This window comes from Peromyscus maniculatus, chromosome 2 (assembly GCF_049852395.1).
Source record: "Peromyscus maniculatus bairdii isolate BWxNUB_F1_BW_parent chromosome 2, HU_Pman_BW_mat_3.1, whole genome shotgun sequence".
Taxonomy (NCBI): Eukaryota; Metazoa; Chordata; class Mammalia; order Rodentia; family Cricetidae; genus Peromyscus; species Peromyscus maniculatus.
Genome location: NC_134853.1, coordinates 5,175,418 through 5,194,907, shown reverse-complemented (window position 1 = coordinate 5,194,907; position 19,490 = coordinate 5,175,418). Strand labels below are relative to the sequence as shown.

General features: G+C 39.6%; 1 protein-coding gene across 10 annotated transcripts in view; it reads right to left on the bottom strand.

The window, feature by feature from the left end:
- Positions 1-17,910, bottom strand: part of C2H8orf34 (chromosome 2 C8orf34 homolog) — a 385,259-nt gene extending 367,349 nt beyond the window's left edge. For 9 of the 10 annotated variants that reach the window (XM_015993542.3, XM_006974691.4, XM_006974693.4 and 6 more), the window contains exon 1: positions 17,157-17,910. In XM_015993542.3, coding sequence (XP_015849028.2) covers positions 17,157-17,225 — 69 coding nt within the window. In that variant the 5' untranslated portion in view covers positions 17,226-17,910. The remainder of the gene's footprint in view (positions 1-17,156) is intronic. The other variant, XM_042270724.2, reaches the window with a different exon arrangement.
- Between the last annotated feature and the right edge of the window lie 1,580 nt (positions 17,911-19,490).

Sequence of the window (19,490 nt, the reverse complement as noted above, 5' to 3'; positions counted from 1 at the left end):
CAAAATTAGACAAAAAAAGGAGGGGCATAATAACAGACACAGGAAATTCAGAGCATCTTAAGGACATGTTTTAAAATCCTATACTCCACTAAATTGGAGAATCTATACAAAATAGTTTTCTCAATGTATACCACTTAAAATGTTAAAGCAAGATTTACCAGACCTACAACCCCAAAGGGGTCATGAAGTCACCCAACCAAAAAAAAAAAAAAAAAAAAAAAGCCTGCCATACAGTGTTAGCACAGAAGTCTACTAGACTTTCAAAGAAGAGATAATGGCAATACTCCAATACTCCTCAATATTTCACAAAATAGAAACAGAAGGAATATTTCCAATTGACTTTGTGAGGCCACAGTTACCCGTGTCACCCAAACCACATAAAGATCCAACAAAGAAAGAGAATTACAGACAAATGTCCTTAAGAACATAGTTTCAAATTTTTCAATAAAATTCTTGCAAACTGAATCTGAGAACACATCAAAGAAATCATCCACCATAATCAAGTAGGCTTCATCCAAGCAATACAAGGATGGTTCAATATACATAAAACCACCATAATACAAACAAACTGAACGACAAAAAACACATGATCATCTCATTAGATGTAGAAAAGGCCTTTGACAAAAATACAATACCCTTTCATGATCAAAGTCCTGGAGAGATTAGGGATACAAGGGACATACCTAAATATAAGAAAGACAGTTTACAGTAAGTCCATAGCCAACATTAACTTAAATGGGGAGAAAATCAAAGCAATTCGACTAAAATCAGGAACAAGAAAAGGCTGTTCATTCTCTCAATATATATTCAACATAGTACTTGAAGTCTTATGGAGAACAATAAGAAACCTGGAGGAGAATAAGGGGATAAGAATTTGAAAGGCACTGGGTGGTGGTGGTACATGCCTTTTATCCCAGGACTCAGGAAAAGGAGGCAGATGTAGGAGGATCTCTGTGAATTTAAAGCCAGTCTGGTCTACAGTGAGAGTTCCAGGACAGCCAGAGCAACACAGAGAAACCCTGTATTTTCAAAAACAAAACACACACACACACATACACACACACACACACACACACACACACACACACACACACACAAATAGATTTTGAAAGGAAGAAATCAAACCATCTTTATTTGCAGATAATATGATAATATGCATAAGTGCCCTAAAAGTTCCATTAGGAATCTTCTACACATAAGAAACACTTTCAGCTAGTAGCTTGATAAAAGATTAACTCACAAAAATCAGCAGCCTTCCTATAAACAAATAACAAATGGACTAAGAAAGAAATCAGGGAAAAAACACCTTTCATAGTAGCTTTAAATAATATAAACTATCTTGGAGTAACTCTAACCAAGCAATATAATAATAATGTATAATAAAAAACAACAAGTCATTGAAGATATCAGAAGCTGAAAAGATCTCCTATGCTCATGAATAAGTAGGATCAATATAGTAAAATATGGCCATCCTACCAAAAGCAGTCTACAGATTCAACAAACTCCCCATCAAAATTTCAACACAATACCTCACAGATCTTGACAGGAAATGTTTCAATTTCTTATGAAAACACACTAAAAAAAATGAAGATAGCTAAAACAATCCTGAATAATAAAAGATCTGCTGGAGGTATCACTATCCCCAATTTCAATTCATACTTCAGAGCTATAGTAATAAAAATAGCATGCTATTAAAACAAAACCAGATATGCTGATTAATGGGATTAAATTAAAGACACAGACATACATCCAAACACCTATGGACACGTGATGTTTGATAAAGAAGCCAGAAATATACACAGGGAAAAGACAGCATCTTCAACAAATTGCTGCTTTTTTCTAAGTTGTTCTATTTATCAATAAAGTCCCTGGAGTCAAATGTTGGGGTGAAAACCTGCTAGATCAAAGAGGCTGAGAGGCAACCAGCCAACCTTCCTTTCTGGCCAGAGACCCAGCAAGAGAGTGTCTCTCCAGCAGTCCCAAACCAAAAATCCATAAAATTCCAAGTCCCTCCCTATTCCTTCTTGTGAGTCTCTCTATCCATCTCCCTGACTCCTCTGTACTTTCTATGGTTAATTCCTGTCAACTAGTTGCTGGCTCTACCCCTTGATCTAAGGTTGATATTATTGACACAGTCTCTGGGTTTCACAGTGCAAACAAATATCCCACAACAACAAATGGTGCTGGTCAAGCTGAATGTCTGCATGTAGAAGAATGCAAATAAATCCATACTTACCACCCTACACAAAATTCAAGTTCAAGTGGATCAGAGACCTCAACATAAAACCAGTTACACTGAATCTAAGAGAAGGGAAAGTGAGGAATAGCCTTGAACACATTGGCACAGCAAAAGATTTTCTAAATAGAACATTGTTAGTGCAGGCACTAAGGTCAACAATTAATCAATGGGACCTCATGAAACTGAGAAGCTTCTGTAAGGCAAAGGACAACATCATTTGGACAAAATGACAGCTTACAGAAAGGGAAAAGATTTTTACCAACTCCACATCATATATAGGACTATTATCCAAAATATATCAAGACCTCAAGAAACTAGATATCAAGAAAAAATAACCCAACTTAGAAACTGGGTACAGTGTGGTATTGTATTCCCCCAAATATTGTGCATGCTAATAAACTTATCTGGGGTCAGAGACAGAGCAGCCACAATATTAAACATAAAGGATAGGCAGTGGCAGTACACGCCTTTAATCCTAGCATTCCAGAAGCAGAAATCCATGTGTTCAAGAATACAGACAGGCATGGTGACTCATCATGCCTTTAATCCCAGAAAGCAAGCCTTTAATCCCAGAGAGTGGTAGTAGAAAGTAGAAAGTTATATAAGGCATGAGGACCAGAAACTAGAAGCATTTGGCTGGTTAAGTATTTGGCCTGGTTAAGCATTTGGCTGGTTAAGCATTTTGGCTGGTTAAGCATTTGGCTTGGTTAAGCTTCAGGCTTTCAAGCAGCAGTTCAGCTGAGAGCCATTGGGATGAGGACACAGAAGCTTCCAGTCTGAGGAAACAAGACCAACTGAGAAGTTGGCCAGGTGAGGTTAGCTGTGGCTTGTTCTGTATCTCTAATCTTCTAACTTCACCCCAATACTTGGCTCCAGGTTTGATTTTATTAATAAAAACTTTTAAGATTCCTGCTACAGTACAGAACTAGAGAAGTCTCAATAGAGAAAACTTAAATGGCTGAGAAACACTTTAAAGACATTTTCAGCATCCTTAGCTATCAAAGAAATGCAAATCAAAACTACTTTGAGATTTCATTTTACACCAGTCAGAATGACTAAGACGAATAAAACAAGTGACAGGCTGGTGAGGAAGCAGGGTAAGGGGAACACTCCTCCACTGTTTATAGAAGTGCAAACTTTTACAACCTCTATGGAAGTCAGTGGTCCTCAGGAAGATGAAAATCAATCTACCTCATGGTACAGCTATGCTCCTCTAGGGCATATTCCTGAAGGATGCTTCATCCTACCACAGAGACACTTGCTCAACCATTTTCATTGCTGCTATATACATTATAACCAGAAATTGAAAACAACTAGATGTCCCTCAACAGAAGAATGGGTAAAGAAAATGTGGTACATTTACACAATGGAGTATTTCTTAGCCATCCAAAAATAAGTCATGAAATTTACAGATGAATGGATAGAACTAGAAACAGTCATCTTGAGTGAGGTATCCCAAACCCAGAAAGACAATTATGGTATATATTCACTTATAAGTAGATATTAGCTGTTAGGTCAATGATAACCAAGCTACAATCCACAGAACCACAGATGGTAGGAATAGAGTAGGGGACTTGAAGGTAAAATAGTTCTCATCTTCTTAGGAAAAGGAAATAATAGAGTTATGGATGGATGGGGGAGAGGTTGGAATGGAAGGATGAAGTGGAGAAGAGAAGGAAAAAGGAAGATAAGGGAGGGAATATGGCATAAAAACCTAATAAAATATAAACCTCCTAATATGTATGTATGTGTATATATACATATATATGTGTATGTATACATATATATATGCACTCTAAATGAAATTGACAAATAATGGAGGAGACAGTCTTAACTGTCCATCTCTTGTCACCAAATTAAGTTTTTAGAACAGGATTGTGTAACATCTAGTTGAGTTGTTGGCCAAAGGAGTCCCATAGGAATCGCTAAACAACTCAGGCACATTCACAAACTGACATCAAGCCTCCATTGCTGAAGACAACACCTACACAACTCAATGAATATGAAGAAGTCGAACTGGTGCCTACATAGAGCCTTCACCCCGTAGTCCTAATGTCATTGGTACAGGAAGGTCCTCTGCACGTTACCAAAAGAGAAACATAAAAATCAAGCCAGCCACAAATGCTTTGATCTACAATGGTATCCTGCCTACAAGATATGCTAGGGCAATGGTGGCACAAAGCTCATGGGAGTAACCAATCAATACCTAATTTGGCTTAAGACCCTCTCTAAAAGGTTGAACCTGTACCCAACACTGATTTCCTGACCAATAACCAGAGATTAGATAGCCTAGGGTCCTGGGGTTAAAAAAAATCACTCAAAAAAAAATAAACAAACAAAAATAAAACAAAATAAAAAACCCACCAAATGTAGCTATAAAATGACTCCTAATGACATTCTGCTATACTCATAGTTTAGTGCCTTGCTCATCCACCATCAGAGAAGCTTCCTCCCATAGCAGATGGGAACAAATACAGAGACCCACAGCTAGTCATTATGCCAAGAGATAGACCTTGGAACACAGAACCTTAAATGGGATTTCTCTATTAAATTCTGTTCCTCAGGGATCAGGGAGCCCCACAGAAGAGGAGATGGGAAGGGTGCTAGATCCAGAAAGGTTGGAAAACACTAAGAAAACAATGTCCTTTACATGAATGTGAGCAAAGCAGACTGAGGCAGCATGCACAGGGCCTGCAAGGTCTGTACCAGGTCCCCTACATATATATTATGGCTTCCAGTTTAGTGTTTTTTATGGGATTCCAGAGTACAAACAATTGGATCTCTGATTCTCGTGCCTTCTCTTGGGTCCTTTTCCTTCTGTTTATCTTAGTCCAACTCTGATGTACTAGTTTTTGTTTCATACTATTATATTTTATTTTGTTTATATTTTACTTTTATCCTTTAGAAGTCTGTTCTTTTATGATGAGAGACAGAAAGGAAGTGAATACGGATGTGTGGGGAGTGTAGTGGTGGAGGAATTGGGAGGAGTAGAGGGAGGGGAAACTATAATCAGGATTTATTATGTTAGAAAAGAATCTATTTTCAATAAAGGGGGGGAAGAAAGATACCGTAATTACCAGGTCTAATATCCTTTTAAATAAAATTGAGTATATGGGGGCTTGGGAGAAGGCAAGGAAGACAAATGCTTGTGGCCCAACCATGAGGACCAGAGTTAATCCCAAGCATGTTCAGAAAATCCAGGCAAGAGAGACGGCTTGCCTGTAGTCCAGAGGTTTACGGCCTCAGGATAAGCTAACCAGCTTAACTAGATGCGATTGAGCTCTAGATTTAACCAAGGACCCTGCCTCAATAAATAAAGTGGGCAGTGATCAAGGAAGACACTAGATATTAATTTCTGGTATACATATGCACTCATATGTGCCCACACACGTAAATGCACAGACACACATGCACACTCCACACGCATACACACACAAATAATTAGTTACATTTTTTAATATAAATACAATATATGAATGTTTTAGAACTTTCAATTTAGGGTACAAAGAAACATTCTTTGATCCATCCTTCATATAATTAAGTTAATCCAGAAACTCCTTCACAAACATGCCCAGAGGTTTGTCTCTGAGGTGATACTTGATTCTATCAAGTTGACAATCAATATAAACCAGCACAGGGTCTGTGGCCACATCTGTCTGCCCTTACACAGACCCTGAAAATCCACACTCACAATTCGGGAGCTAAAACATGCTCCCAAAGGGCAGACAAGGATTCCCTCACCAACTTCTATGACAACCGATGGTTCTCCGTACTTCACTTTAAATGTGTCTATACATACAAAACATTCTAAATGTTTTAATGTGAAATCTTTTTCATATTTCATTTCGGTATGTATCAGGGCACACTAGTGTTCTAAGACTCATTCACCTATAACTATACTTTTAATGTCGGTATGTGAACTCTGCATGTGAGTAACAATTTGATTATCTTTAATTGATGTTTTTACTTCAAAATATGATTTCAAACTGATCCAACTATTTTATTATCTACAGGCACTAGTTTATTCATAAATTCTGACCATTTCAAATATTGTGCAGTTCATATTCTTATAAATTTTTTACAAGTGTGCAAAGATTTCTGTACAACACATTTCTACAAATGAAACTACTGTTTCAAAGAGCTCTTTTCAAGTATCATATTATACTTAGGATCTTGACTGTTCTTCAAAAGAGATTTCTTGGGCTTGCTAAAGCAAAAGAAAGCTGACTTACACACACTATCTTCTCTCTTATCTGTGGAAGCTAAAGAAAAGTGATTTGAATGTAGTACAGTGACTACAAAGATTAGAAAGGATGAAAAGGAAGGGTGTATAAAAGAAAAATGGAATTTGATTATTACATGCTGTATATATGTTTTGCACTATCACACTGAATTACATTAATATGTATAATTACTCATATAATTCTTAAGAGTTTTTGTTGATTCATATTTGTATTGTTTAAATTAGCATTAAAAAGCTTCATTATAGTATTTACGCATAACTGTCTTGCTGTGATCTCCTACCCCAGCTTCTTCATCTCCTTGATCCACCTCATGCCTTACCCTCCACCCCAACAATTCTTTTCTGCTTTGATGTCACATGGGTCCTATTGTCCTTCCTCATTTCCTCAACACTTTTTTCTCTATTAATAATCCTCCTTCTAGTTTCATGACCTACACACACACACACACACACACACACACACACACACACACACACGTATACACCTTGGAAGCTAGTACCCACATGTGAAAGAGAATACATAGCATATGCCCATAAGATTTGAAAACCACGACAGAGTTACTTGCATGTATGTGCTCTATTCATAAAAGCAAGGGAATGGAATCACCCTAGATTGTGCACCAACAGATGAATGGAACATGAAAAGTTGGTATATATATACATAATATACTTTTATTCAGCCATAAGAAAATGAAACTTTGAAATTTCCAGGAAAATGGATGGATCTGAAACTGTTGTTTTAAGTGAGGTAACCTAATCTCAAGAGTACTTTTAATTTATGATATATTTAAACAAATTTCCAGTATAAAAATTCCAGCAATGTTAATGGAGTAACTATATTTACACATCAAAATGAATAATACATTCATATTTACTGGAACACAATTTTAAAATGTTGGATTCCTGGATTCCTTTAGTAATTTGCATCATGTAGTGTAAATATACTGCAGTATTGTGTGATGTTTTTATGGGTAGCTGGAGGATCAGTAAGATTTGTTTTGCTTAGAAGTGTACAACTTTTCAATTCCTAAATTTAAGGATTTATTGATTTTTTTGTTGGATATAGAAAAAGCCTAAAGACTTTGTGTTTATCCAGTCGATCTACATTTTGATCATGTTACCTTCCAGTAATCCAGTTCTCTAATTTTCTTTCTTTGTTCCATTATGGAACCTAAGGCCTTTTGAATTAAGACACAATATATGAGACAATGGTTTAGAACCTAAATGTGCCCCCCAAACACACATATTGAAGGCTTGCTCCCCAGGTAACGGTGCTGGGGAGAAGGGGCAGACATGTTAGGTTTATTAGTCAAGAGGAAGGAAGCTCATCTTTGGAGACCTGTCCCTGGGGTACATCAATACTGAAACACTGTCCCTTCTTCTGCCTCTTTCTTCCTTTGGTTCACAGCCTTCATGAGTTGGGTGGGCTTCCTCCCATGCCTTTCACGGTGATGTACCTTTCACCAGAGGCGTGAGAGAAAATAGTCCAAGTGACCATGGCCTGACATCATGACCCCAAATCAACCTTCCTCCTTTAAGATTATTTTCTCAGTTATTTTATCACTGTGCTTAAAAATTAACCATGCACAGACTGGGAACGTTATAATTGAAATTTTATTTTGAAGTAATGGTAGATGCATATGCAATTGTAATAAATAATACAAAGAAATCTCCTATTTCTGATTCTCCTGTTCCCTGATTTAAAATAAAGAGTAATACCATGACCAGTATATTGACACTTACAGAATTCAAATGCATAGATCATTGCCATTACCATAAGAGTCGCCATGTTGATAAAGCAGAGTCCTACTCCCTTTGCTCATTCCTCTATGTAACTCTCAATGCCTGAAAATCGAAAGTCTGTTTCCTGATTTATGACTTTGCCACTATTACATAAACAAACTCACGTAATATATACACTTTTAGATTTTTCATTTACATAATTATTGGGGGAATTTGCATGTATTGTTGTATACATCAATAATCCATATTTTATTGAATAATACTATATCACATATGTACACTATCCATTCACAGATATGTCATAACTTTGGCCATCAGAAGCTAAGCAACAGAGATGTCTGCATCTTGATATTAATTTTGGTACTACTTACAACAACCAACTTACAGAATCAGCACAAGTATCCATAAGTGAATAAACGGAAAGAAAATGTGGTATATAGACATAATGAGATTTTACACAACTATGAAAGAAGTCACCATGTGAAGCTAATGAGCCAGATTCAGAAACATTTTTCTCATATTTGGATCTAGATTTGGTGGGAAGGGAAAGCAAAAGAGAAGGTCCAGGGCAGACAGAAAATGTAATACTAATGAAGGTGAACTTGCAGGAAGCAGTGTGAGAGGATAACTGAGCAAATATGTCAAAGAATACATTACAGTTAAATGAAAATGTCATGACACTCATCACTTTGTACAAGAAGCATATACTAATAAACATGCATTAAAGGGATTTTTTTAATGTGTGTTTCACGTATGCTTATACACATGCATCACATGTGTGTCTGCTGTCTATAGAGGCCAAAAGAGAATGTTTGATGCCCTGGAATTGAAGATACAGATGGTAATGAGCTGCCACAAGGGTTCTGGAACAGAATACAGGTCCTCTGCAAGAGTAACCAGTGCTGTTCACTTCAAAGGCATCTCTCCAGACCCTAACAAATATAATGTTTGAAGAAATAAAGCCACCAAATTGTTCTCCAAAATGGTTGTGCAATTTTGCATTCTGACTATCAGGCTGAAAGTTCTAGTTGCTGCACACCATCATCCACACTGTCTTTAACATCCTCATTCTGTGAGCAGAGCGCTCATCTGGCATTTCCTTAAAGATGTTGTGTCACCTGTATACATTGCCTTACAGAAAGTCTTTACTCGATTATTTTATCTACTTTTTTCTTTCTTATATTTACTTTTATGTATATATGTGGGGGGTGAGAGTTATGAGCTACCAGAACTCTAGAAAACTCTTCAACCTTGCCTTCCTAAGACAGAGGGACTGCTGTGGCCAATGTGGAGGCAAGGCTATGATTGTGCAAGCACAAACCTTCATTTGTATGTGGGGTATGTTTGTGAACAGTGCAAACACTGCCTTGATATCCATGCAAGATGTGCTGCAGTTGGTTCTAACACTCTAACTATATGAGCAGGTTGCTCAGGCTTCGTGAGTAGGTTGGGAGATACCTCCTGCAAGGCCTCTCCTTGTGTTGCAATAAAAGTTTTCTTGCAAATGTTCTTCCTTTACCTACATTTAGTAGTATTGGGTGAGCTGGTAACTCAAAAGTACAGCAGCAGAGAGAACAGAGGCACTAATGTGGCAAAGGCACTAACTGTGGAATGATTAGAAGACCCTGTTACAAAAGCATCAAGGCTGCCAGGGTCTTCATTCACAGTCAAAGAAGAGGCAAAGAGTAGTGCTGATATCAGCCTGTCTGCAAACCAAACACTATCTGCTTCTAAGAGAGCACTGGTCTTTGGCACACTGAGGACAGAGAGGAGTGATCAGCACAGACATTTCCACCCCAAGGACCCGAGAATGCGCTATACCTAAAGAAGTAAAGCTTGTTCTGTTCCTGTATGGTTTTCTCTCTCTACTCCATTGTGTTTGGTCTCTGTGGGGATCTGTTAATCAAATCATTCTATTTTCTTGTAAATATGGTTTAATTATTGTATGGAACCTTTTATATTTATGTAAAATTAGTGACAGTATCATGTATTTAGATAGAGAGACATAGGAAAGTACGGTGCACCATCCCATAACATGGGAGTGGGCTTCATTTCTTTTATTAAAACATTTTCCCGTACAATATATTTTGATCATATTCCTTCTCCCCTCCTCCCACAGTCATCCCAGGTCTCCCCTACTTTCCTACATTTTGTTTTGATTTTCCTTTTTTGCCTTGTTTTCTAAGAGAGAGCAATAACCTGGATTGATTAGATCTTTCCATGCAATTGTCTCTAATGCAAACTCAGCACTGGAGAAACGCTGGATCCTTAGCTTCTCACGTGCTCTTTGGGTTCCCAGCCTCCCCTGCTGAAAACTCACATTGAAGACCCTAAGTCTTGTTTCATGGACTGAGCCCCATAATCCCCTGGACTGAGCTCCACTAGGCACATGAGTGGAAATTGAATTGAGAAAGCAGGAATCTGGCTCAGTGTTTGACTGCTGAAGAGAAGGAAGGTGACATTTTGAGGCAGTGGCCAGTGGAAGAACAAGGAGGCAAGAAGAAATAGAAAGGATAGTAAACTAAGGCTGAAGATAGAATGGTGTGATGAACCAAGAAATGCAGGTCCTCCTGGTCACTAGAAGAGTTCAAGACAACTGTAAAATCTTTAAGACCAATGGGCTCAGACACCAGAGGCCTCAAGGCTGTAGTGCTGGTCACTTCCTAAGGCCAGTCCTTGAAGAGATTTTCCTTTCTTATCCATGATGTCAATCCACATAGTGCACAAGACCCTACCAGCTGGTGGGAAACATTATCTTTGAAGAAAACAGTCTGCTCCAGGCTTCTTTACTGGAAGGTTACCTTCTCATTTATAATTAATAAATATTTTGTGGCAAAATTCCTGGGAAATATGTAACATCTCATCATTCATGCAACTTTCACTTATCAGTTTCACCACCAAGTACTTTTTCTTGCCTGAATTAGGAGGAAGTAGTGATTTCCTCAATCTATTTTCCCTTCAAATGTTACTTACTGGCATTCTACTGGTTAACTTTTCTCTTCTTCCGTGAATCAAACACATTCTGTAGTCCATTAACTCTTGGTGGAATAAAATATTCTATTTTATCTGGTATGATAAACTGTTAGTTTAATTCGATATTCTGATCTCATTTGACTCTGGCTTTGGAGCTTCCTCAGACTAGTATCTCTGTCCTTATGACAACCTCATCACTCTACAAACTCACTCTTCAAACTACTTTCTGGTGTAAGATAGCCCAAGTTCATTCATCTTATACAAACCTGAGGTCAACCATTCCTCAGATACCTTGTTCTTCTTTTTTGTTTTAATTTGATTTTTATTTCACATGCATTTGTGTTTTGCCTGCATTTATGTCTGTGTGAAGGAGTTATATTCTCTAGAGCTGCAGCTATAGACAGTTGTGAGCTGCCATGTGGGTGCTGGGAATTGACCCTGAGTCCACTGGAAGAGCAACCAGTGCTCTTAACCACTGAGTCATCTCTCCAACCCACCTGGTTCTTCTAGCAGGGAAGGATATGTAGACACCACAATCTGGGTACCAAGTGTGTTCCTTGCTACTCGATGTTGCTATTTCCACTTTTCACAGTAAACAGAGCAAGGATATGAGTGTGGTACAGACACCTTAGTGCAATTAAAATCTCCAAATCGGTTATTGAAAGTCCTGAGATTACACAGTACCTGCAATTCTATTCTAACATTCAAGCTTTTCTGCATTTTGAATCTGTGATTCATATCTTCAACAGGGAGAAAACTGGCTTGCATAATTTTTAATAAATGCAATTCCTTTCTCAATGCTTGTATTATGTCATATATAAAAAGTGTGTTGGTCCTGCCAAGCAATTGCTCCACTCAGCCCCTGAATCTTGTCCACATGGCCACCTGCCCCACCTCGCCGTGTTCATTGTATGATTCTGCCTGACAGCTCTTAATCTAAATATTAAGGAAATAAGGAGATCCAGATTATTTTCAAAGCCCCATATTTCCATGGGTCACAGTCTCTTAGAAGAGACTTTCAAACACTGAGACATTACTTCTTCAAATATGATGATACCATTTTTGTGTGCATCTTTCATTATTTTTAAAATTATGTGATAAGCTATTTAAAGTTTGTTTTATGGGATTTTTTGGGTTAGTTTTTTATCTTCTTTTGTTGGTGAGAGGAGTGCTCAGGACTGAAACAGACCTTGTGTATAAAAGGCAAGTGCTTCCCACTGGGCTACAGCCCCAGCACTATTTCATTTTGGAGTCATTTTATTTCCTTATAAACTAACTGAAAAGAAGCCAGAATGAGTTATAATCGAAAAATAAATGGACTAATATCCTAAAACATGTCATATACATTTTTTACAATATTTTACATTATTTTTTACATTATTTTAAGGTAAATCAATAGAAATGTATTAACTTTGACTTAGAAAAACTTTATTTTAATGAATATCTTATCTTATCTATGGTTCTCTAACTGTTCCAGGATTATAAAGATTAATATAAATTTAGAAACAAGAAAAGTCTTTATAAATTCAAGAACTGGGGGGTAATCTCTGACAAGTTGCTCCAAAAATGTATTGGCTTATCATTAACTTGAAGACTTTCTAAGTATCAAGCTGTTATTTTTATGACTTCTCCCCTGGAAGCATTTTACTAAAATGACAAATCTTTCAGAATTATGTGGGCATGGAGCTCACCTCCAGAGTTTAGCAAGGAGTGACTTGTAGCCTCCTGTACCCTATAGAGCCATATGCCAACCACAGCCATCACCCTGTGTGCATCTCCTCATCTAGGACGGCTCCATAACAAGAGCAGGGTATACTTTCCAGACTATAACTTATATTAACCAAGGAAAGTCATGAGCTTGGGAAGGATGGAAGCAGACTGGCATTTGGGCTTCCATATGTGTAGGTACCAGAGATGAGCAAGCAGTACAACAGCGTAATGTACGAAGATGGGTCCCGGGATGCCCCAGATCTGGTCATGAGTCCAACTCACCCTGTATACAGCAAATGAGTTCATACAAACTTAGGCCATATGAGGAGTAGGACAATGAACTATGAACGTGATGAGAAAGTGACTCCATTCTACTTGTAGAGAGTTAGACCACACTCAAAGAAATATAGTGAGTTTAGCTGGCCGCACAGTCAGCACACATAGACTTGAAATTTCTGTGAAAGTATATGGGTGTCCTTACTATTCTACTTTGAACTAGCTCAGGATGTCATACTCTCAGGTGAAGCCAGGACCAACATGCATGGCTACCTTGAGTATCTTTCCAACCAGTAACCAGTAAATAATTACTGTATATTTAATGAAAATGGGAGAAACCAAGAAGTGCATAGCTCTTGTATGAAAAATGAGAGATTTTGATGCTCCACATCACATAATCTCTCAGGAACTAAGTTAAATAATTTCTACTAGAGATAAAAGGGGCCACGTTATTTCCCTATGCAGATAAATGTCAGGCAATTCAGGTGCAGAATTTCTAAGCACTTTTTTTTTTAAAGATATCAACATACTGGCCTTGGGGGTTGATACAACTCTGTTTTCACACCACACACTGTACATACATTATAAAACTACTCCACTTTTGTGTGGGACATGAACTATTTTATACCTTACCAGTTAAATAAGAACTTACATGTAAATTTTAAAGTGAGTAAAGTCACAGTTCTACAGTATGACAGCTCTGTGAAACACTCTTTATAAACTAAATGCCCAGACTGCTTGCCTGTCTTTAATAAGCCAAGGGGAAATGGAAAGTATTACATGCTACATAAATTTCAGAGTTTGTGGAATGCAAGTCATTTTCATCTTACATGTGCTCATAATTTTTTAAAATATTATCACTCAGGACTCTTATGCAATGATTGTTAAGGCACAGTTTGTAATGCTTCAAACTGATTTTAGTCATATTTAAAGGCAGTTTAAATGTATGTTCCTAGATCACTTCAAATCAAAGTTAGTTTCAATTTATTTTGGAGGTGAATACAGTATTTTTTAAAGCATCACACATGACAAAGTATTGGTGATAAAGCCAATACTAAGAGATAAACTACATGCAGAAACTGAGAAAGTAAATTTTTAAGTTTAAAAAATTCAAGCCTGGCATAGTGAAGCAAGGCTTTAATTTCAGCATTTGGGAGGTAGAGGCAAGTGGATCCCTGGTAGGCCAAACTGGTCTACCTATAAAGCTCTAGCCAGGATAGCTATGGCTGTGTAGTCTTAAAAAAAATCCAGAAAATCCAGATAACATCCAACCAAAGAGGAGGTTATCTTTCCTATTTGATATTCTTTAAATAAATGTAATAAGCTCTCTTTAAAGTATTTCACTACTGAAAGAAATAAAGAGTTTTCTCCTAACATTCCTCACATACAAAACCCACAGTGGGACACACTTTCAGATACTGCATGTTTTGATAACTGAAGAACTCTGTACTACTAACCCTTGACCCTCCAGACAACAGTGTGGGTGGTAAGCATGTGAGATGCCTATTTTAATGGATGGTTTATTAAAGGAAATTGAAGCTTGAATTATTATTTCTGAAAATGTGGCCCAAGAATTGTAGCAATCTGTTGTCGTACTCTTGGTCCACATCCCAGGGAGCCTCCACTGAGCTTCCAAGTCAGTTCTGGGAATCACTGAATCACAGGAATTTTAGATCACCAACATCTATCTCATAGATGGTAATTCTGCACTCTGTTTTTTTATTTGGTTGTTGGGGTTTTTTTGTTTTTGTTTTTTTTGTTTGTTTTGTTTATTTTGCTTTGCTTTGCTTTGCTTTGCTTTGGTTAGTTTAGGGGCTTGCTGTATTTGTGACAGGCATTGCTCTGGAGCCCAGACTACCTTTGAATTATTTGTATAGCTCAGACCACTGTTCTGCAGCCTCACAAGTACCAGTATGACAAGTGTAGCCACCACACCTGACTTCTACACTGACTCTAACTTGCGGAGAAATCGATGACAAATCGGTGAGAGTCTCCAGATGTGTAACATTGGCTAACTCCGCTCTCAGAGCCGAGCTGGATCACACCATTGTTGCCTGGGCATCTGAGCCCAGCCTGCTCTTAGCAGAGGACTTCCTATGGTTTGATCACTTCAGTTATGGAAAGGGCACATCAGCCCTTCAAACCTAACTACTCATCCCTTCAACCCAGGCCAACAGGGATTCTGTAATGTGCATTCAGTAAACTACAAAGCAAAGAATTGTGTTGGGTTTAGACGAGGAGAGATGAAGTTTTCGTGAAACAGTTTCCTCTGTCACTTCAGTGAGGAATTAGCCGCTGATCATTAAAGAGGAGAAGACAACTCATAAATATCAAGCTGAATATGTGGAAAGTTAATTCCATTATTATCACTTGGAAAGAACAATGGGAGTTTTAAAATGTGAGGAGGGTATCTATTAAAAGAAATCCCCTTATTTTTCCATGGCTAATTGTGCTTTATATTGCAGGAAGCCAGCCGATGAATACAGTCTAAATGTGTTTGTGTTGTTATTTTGATGCAGTTTATATGCTATTGGATATTCAGCTTCTACCTTTCCGTGTTTTGCTGATGTGAGGCTGCGTGTAGTTTGTAATCATTACACTAAGGGTAAAAGAAGGCTCACAGGACTGGAGGGTACCAATTTAGCAGAAGCAAGAGTTCCTTTGCCAGCATTTTGAAACAAAACAAAACTAAACATAATAAAATAAAATAAATAAAAAAATAAGAGACCCGCAAGACTTTGTGGTCTCTTTAATAGAGTTTTTGTAGGAACAATGCTCAGACTTTTCAAGATATTACCGCATTAACTTAAGGTTGGGCAGGAAAACTTCAGGATTTTGAAAAGCTATTACTTGGAACCCGTCCTCCCCAGGGAAAAAAACCTACTTGACCCCCTTGCCCTGTGAGCCGTTTCAAACAGAGACATTAATTCACATTACTGTTCTTCTCTCTCTCTGCAGATCTCTGCCACTTTGGTGTCCAAGAAGCTGCTCTATTCTCGGATGCCAGTACTGTCTCTTCCCCTTTCTCCCCAGCTCTTCAGCCTAAGAGATCTGCAGCTGCTTTCCAGGTGTGTGTGTTGGGAGAGGGAAGGAGGTCCCTCCTCTGGCTCACCTCTAGCTGGTGCTCATCTAGAGTAGTGGACCACGAGAGTAAGGAACCTGGGGCATCCCTCCCTGGTGAGCCTTGCCCCCGAATACCTGACCTCACTTCCCAATCTCCAGCACCCAGCCAGCACCCTGGCAACCTGAGGACTCTTAGTGAGCCCCTAAGTCGCAATTTTGCTCTTGATCCGGCTCTTTTTACCTCCCCTGTGTTTTGTCGTCAATTATTTGAAGGCGAATGAAAACAACTCAAGACAGTCTCCCCCGAAAACAGACATGCTTTCCTAAAACCCTTCTCTGCTCCTTTCCTCTCTGAACACAGGTAGGTTCTGCTTTGCAAAGGGCTCTAGTTACAGCCACAGATCACTATCAGGTTCCCAATGGACCAGCTTCCCTCCAGTTTAACATATTCTTTCTCCATGGGCGCTTCCTCCATCTTTTCAGGTTCTATTACTGCCCATATTTAAAAGAAAAAAATTAAAATTCAAGAGAATGTGAATTCCAGGTGTGTGTGTGTGTGTGTGTGTGTGTGTGTGTGTGTGTGTGTGTGTGTAAGACAGTCTGAAGATGTACATCTGAACTGAACATGTCTCACCCTGTGTGAGCCCTACCATATGGCTACTAGATGCAGGACAGTCGATGGCTCCAATTGTCCTGCCAGACTAAGGTTGGACCCTCCAGAGCTCACCTGTCAGTGTCCAGGTAACTGGCCAAGTGCCTGCCAGCCGCGTTCCAGAACAGCTAGCCGGACAGGGCTCCCTCTCGCGCGCATTTGCTCTGCACCCTACCTTCACTTAGGGGGATTCTGATTGTATTTCTGCACCCCAACCCCAAAAGACAGCAAGATCGTTCCCCACCGGGGCTCCTTACCTCAAACAGAGGACCGATCTTGTTTTTCTCCAGGTAAGCCTGGATTCGGGTTTGTTGACGAGACGCCATGGAGAAAAAGATGGGTCAGCGGAGAGAAGACAGTGCGCCTTGGCTGGGTATAGCCCTCCTTTGCCCCCAAATGTACCCAGGACAGGAGGTCTGGAGCCTGGGCTCCCTGGCACAGCGGTGGGTGGGCAGCAACCGAGTGAATGATGAGCCGCGAGCCCGTAGGAAACGGGGAGCAGGGAACAGGGAACCCCGCGAGGCTCTACTAACTCAGGCAACTCCGAGGCGAGGGGAGAACTCCATCGCGTCCTGCAGCTCGCGCCCACCCGCTCCGCTTTCCGCAGCGCCGCGCCGCGGGGAAATCACAGGCAGAGGCTCGTCTGTCCTCTGGGCGGCAGCAGTAGGAGCCGGTGGCCAGAGGCGAGAGTCTGTGCAGCGCCTCTGGAAGCCGAGCTGGGGGACAGTGCCGGCCGCAGGGGCGACAGCGCGCGGAGCCGCCCAAAGCGCGCCACGGTGTGCGCCCTGCTCCGGGGCTGCCAGGAGCCAGTGCCCAGGCTGCTCCCCGAGGCGGTGCTCGCTCCCTAGCGACAGCGCCGCTCAAAAAGCCAATGGTAAAGGTGCTTCTTTCAAAGTGCACATAAATCTGGTGCTTGTTGGCTACTCCTTGGCAGCTACAACCGCAGTTCCAAAGAGGATGGTCCTCACTGCCCAGGGTGGTCTTCTCCTGGGCACATGCTCTGCCTTCACTAGCTGGGGATGAGAGAAAGCCAGAAATGAAAACAAGTGGGTGGGTTTTGCCGAGAAAACAAAGTTGCTTATCTTTAAAATAAGAAGGAGGAGGAGGAGAAAAAATTATCTGGCTTGGCCTTGAGCAAGTCAGTTGGCGTTACACTCTGAGAACTGACTGAAAATTCCCAAAGCGCATACACCCAAGGGCTGGAAGCAACCCTTGGGCATTTGGTACAGAGATGAAACAAAAGCGAGCCAGCTCTCTGCTTCCAAGTTTGCGTTTCTGCCCACGCCTTCAATTCTGTCTGTTATGCCTCTAGCTGGGGCTCAGAGGCTCTGAGCGAGCTTCCAGCTCCAAGTGCTTCCTCTAGATCCTTCCAGAGCACCTCGCTTTTCCCTAATACCTTCTGCTTATGCAGGGATTTTCAGATTGAAGATCTACAGATATCACAGGGTTCTCCATTGAGTTCTTTGTCATTTTATTTTTAAATACGATATAAAACACTGAAGCCTCAAAGACAATTTCCATGGTTCCAAACCATTATGTATTGCCAAATCAAAACATTTATACTAAAGCTGCTTGTTGTCTCTACAATAACAGGCAATGGTTTCCTTAAAGTCGACTGCTACAGTCTAGATTTCTTCCTTCTTTTCGCCACTGTGGTCCAGATTTCTGTGACTCGTGTCTTTACTGCTGTCCATGCCTCTCTCTTTTTTAAAATATCCTGGCAACGTGCAATAATTAAGATGAGAACGATCATTTCAAGAAATATTATAGTAATTACCTTTAATAAATCACTTACAAGAAATCTAACAGAGGGGCTAGGATGTTAGTTACCACTGATAACCTGATGCAGACAGGATTTGGGGTGGGAAGATGTCCAAGCTGTTACTTTTGCAACCAGCCTGGGATGACTTGCTGTGTGCAAGCAGAAGTAAAAAGCAGTGAAGTGTCAAGGGCTGTCACATATTTTCTGTTACAGGTCAAAACTATACTTACGTACTTTGTAGGATGCTCAGGAGATATTGAATATACAACGTGAATACCAATATTTCTGTGAAATACATTGTAGAGTTGGAAGGAAGCCCTGTGAGTCACCTAAAGGCCCAAGTATTTTAAGTTGAACAACATACTTCAGGATAAGGGCAGGGTCTTTTTTCAAAGTACACCTTCTTCCTCTAAGAGAGATGATGAATATCTTTTGTTAAACCAAATAATACAATAAATAATTCTTCATCAAGCTGGGGAGTACTACATCAAGAGTCTTGACTGGAAAAGACAAAGCTTAGGCTGGCAAAGATTTATACATTAAAGGACACCATACTGACATGCTAACTACGTATGTACATCTCCAAGCATCCCAAGTTTACATAACTGAAACATTTTCAAAGTCTCTCTGGTCCTACAACATATGCTACCCTCTACCCCAAAGCATGGTTCTTTTTATTTCTCACAAAATCTGACATCATTGCTACTGGAAGTATTTTTTACACAGCTTCTCCACAGTAGACATTGTATGAAGAATGGAAACTTCAAAGGCAAAGTGTATGTCCTTCATTTGTCCTCTGGTTTTTAGTCCTCTTACGATTATTGACACC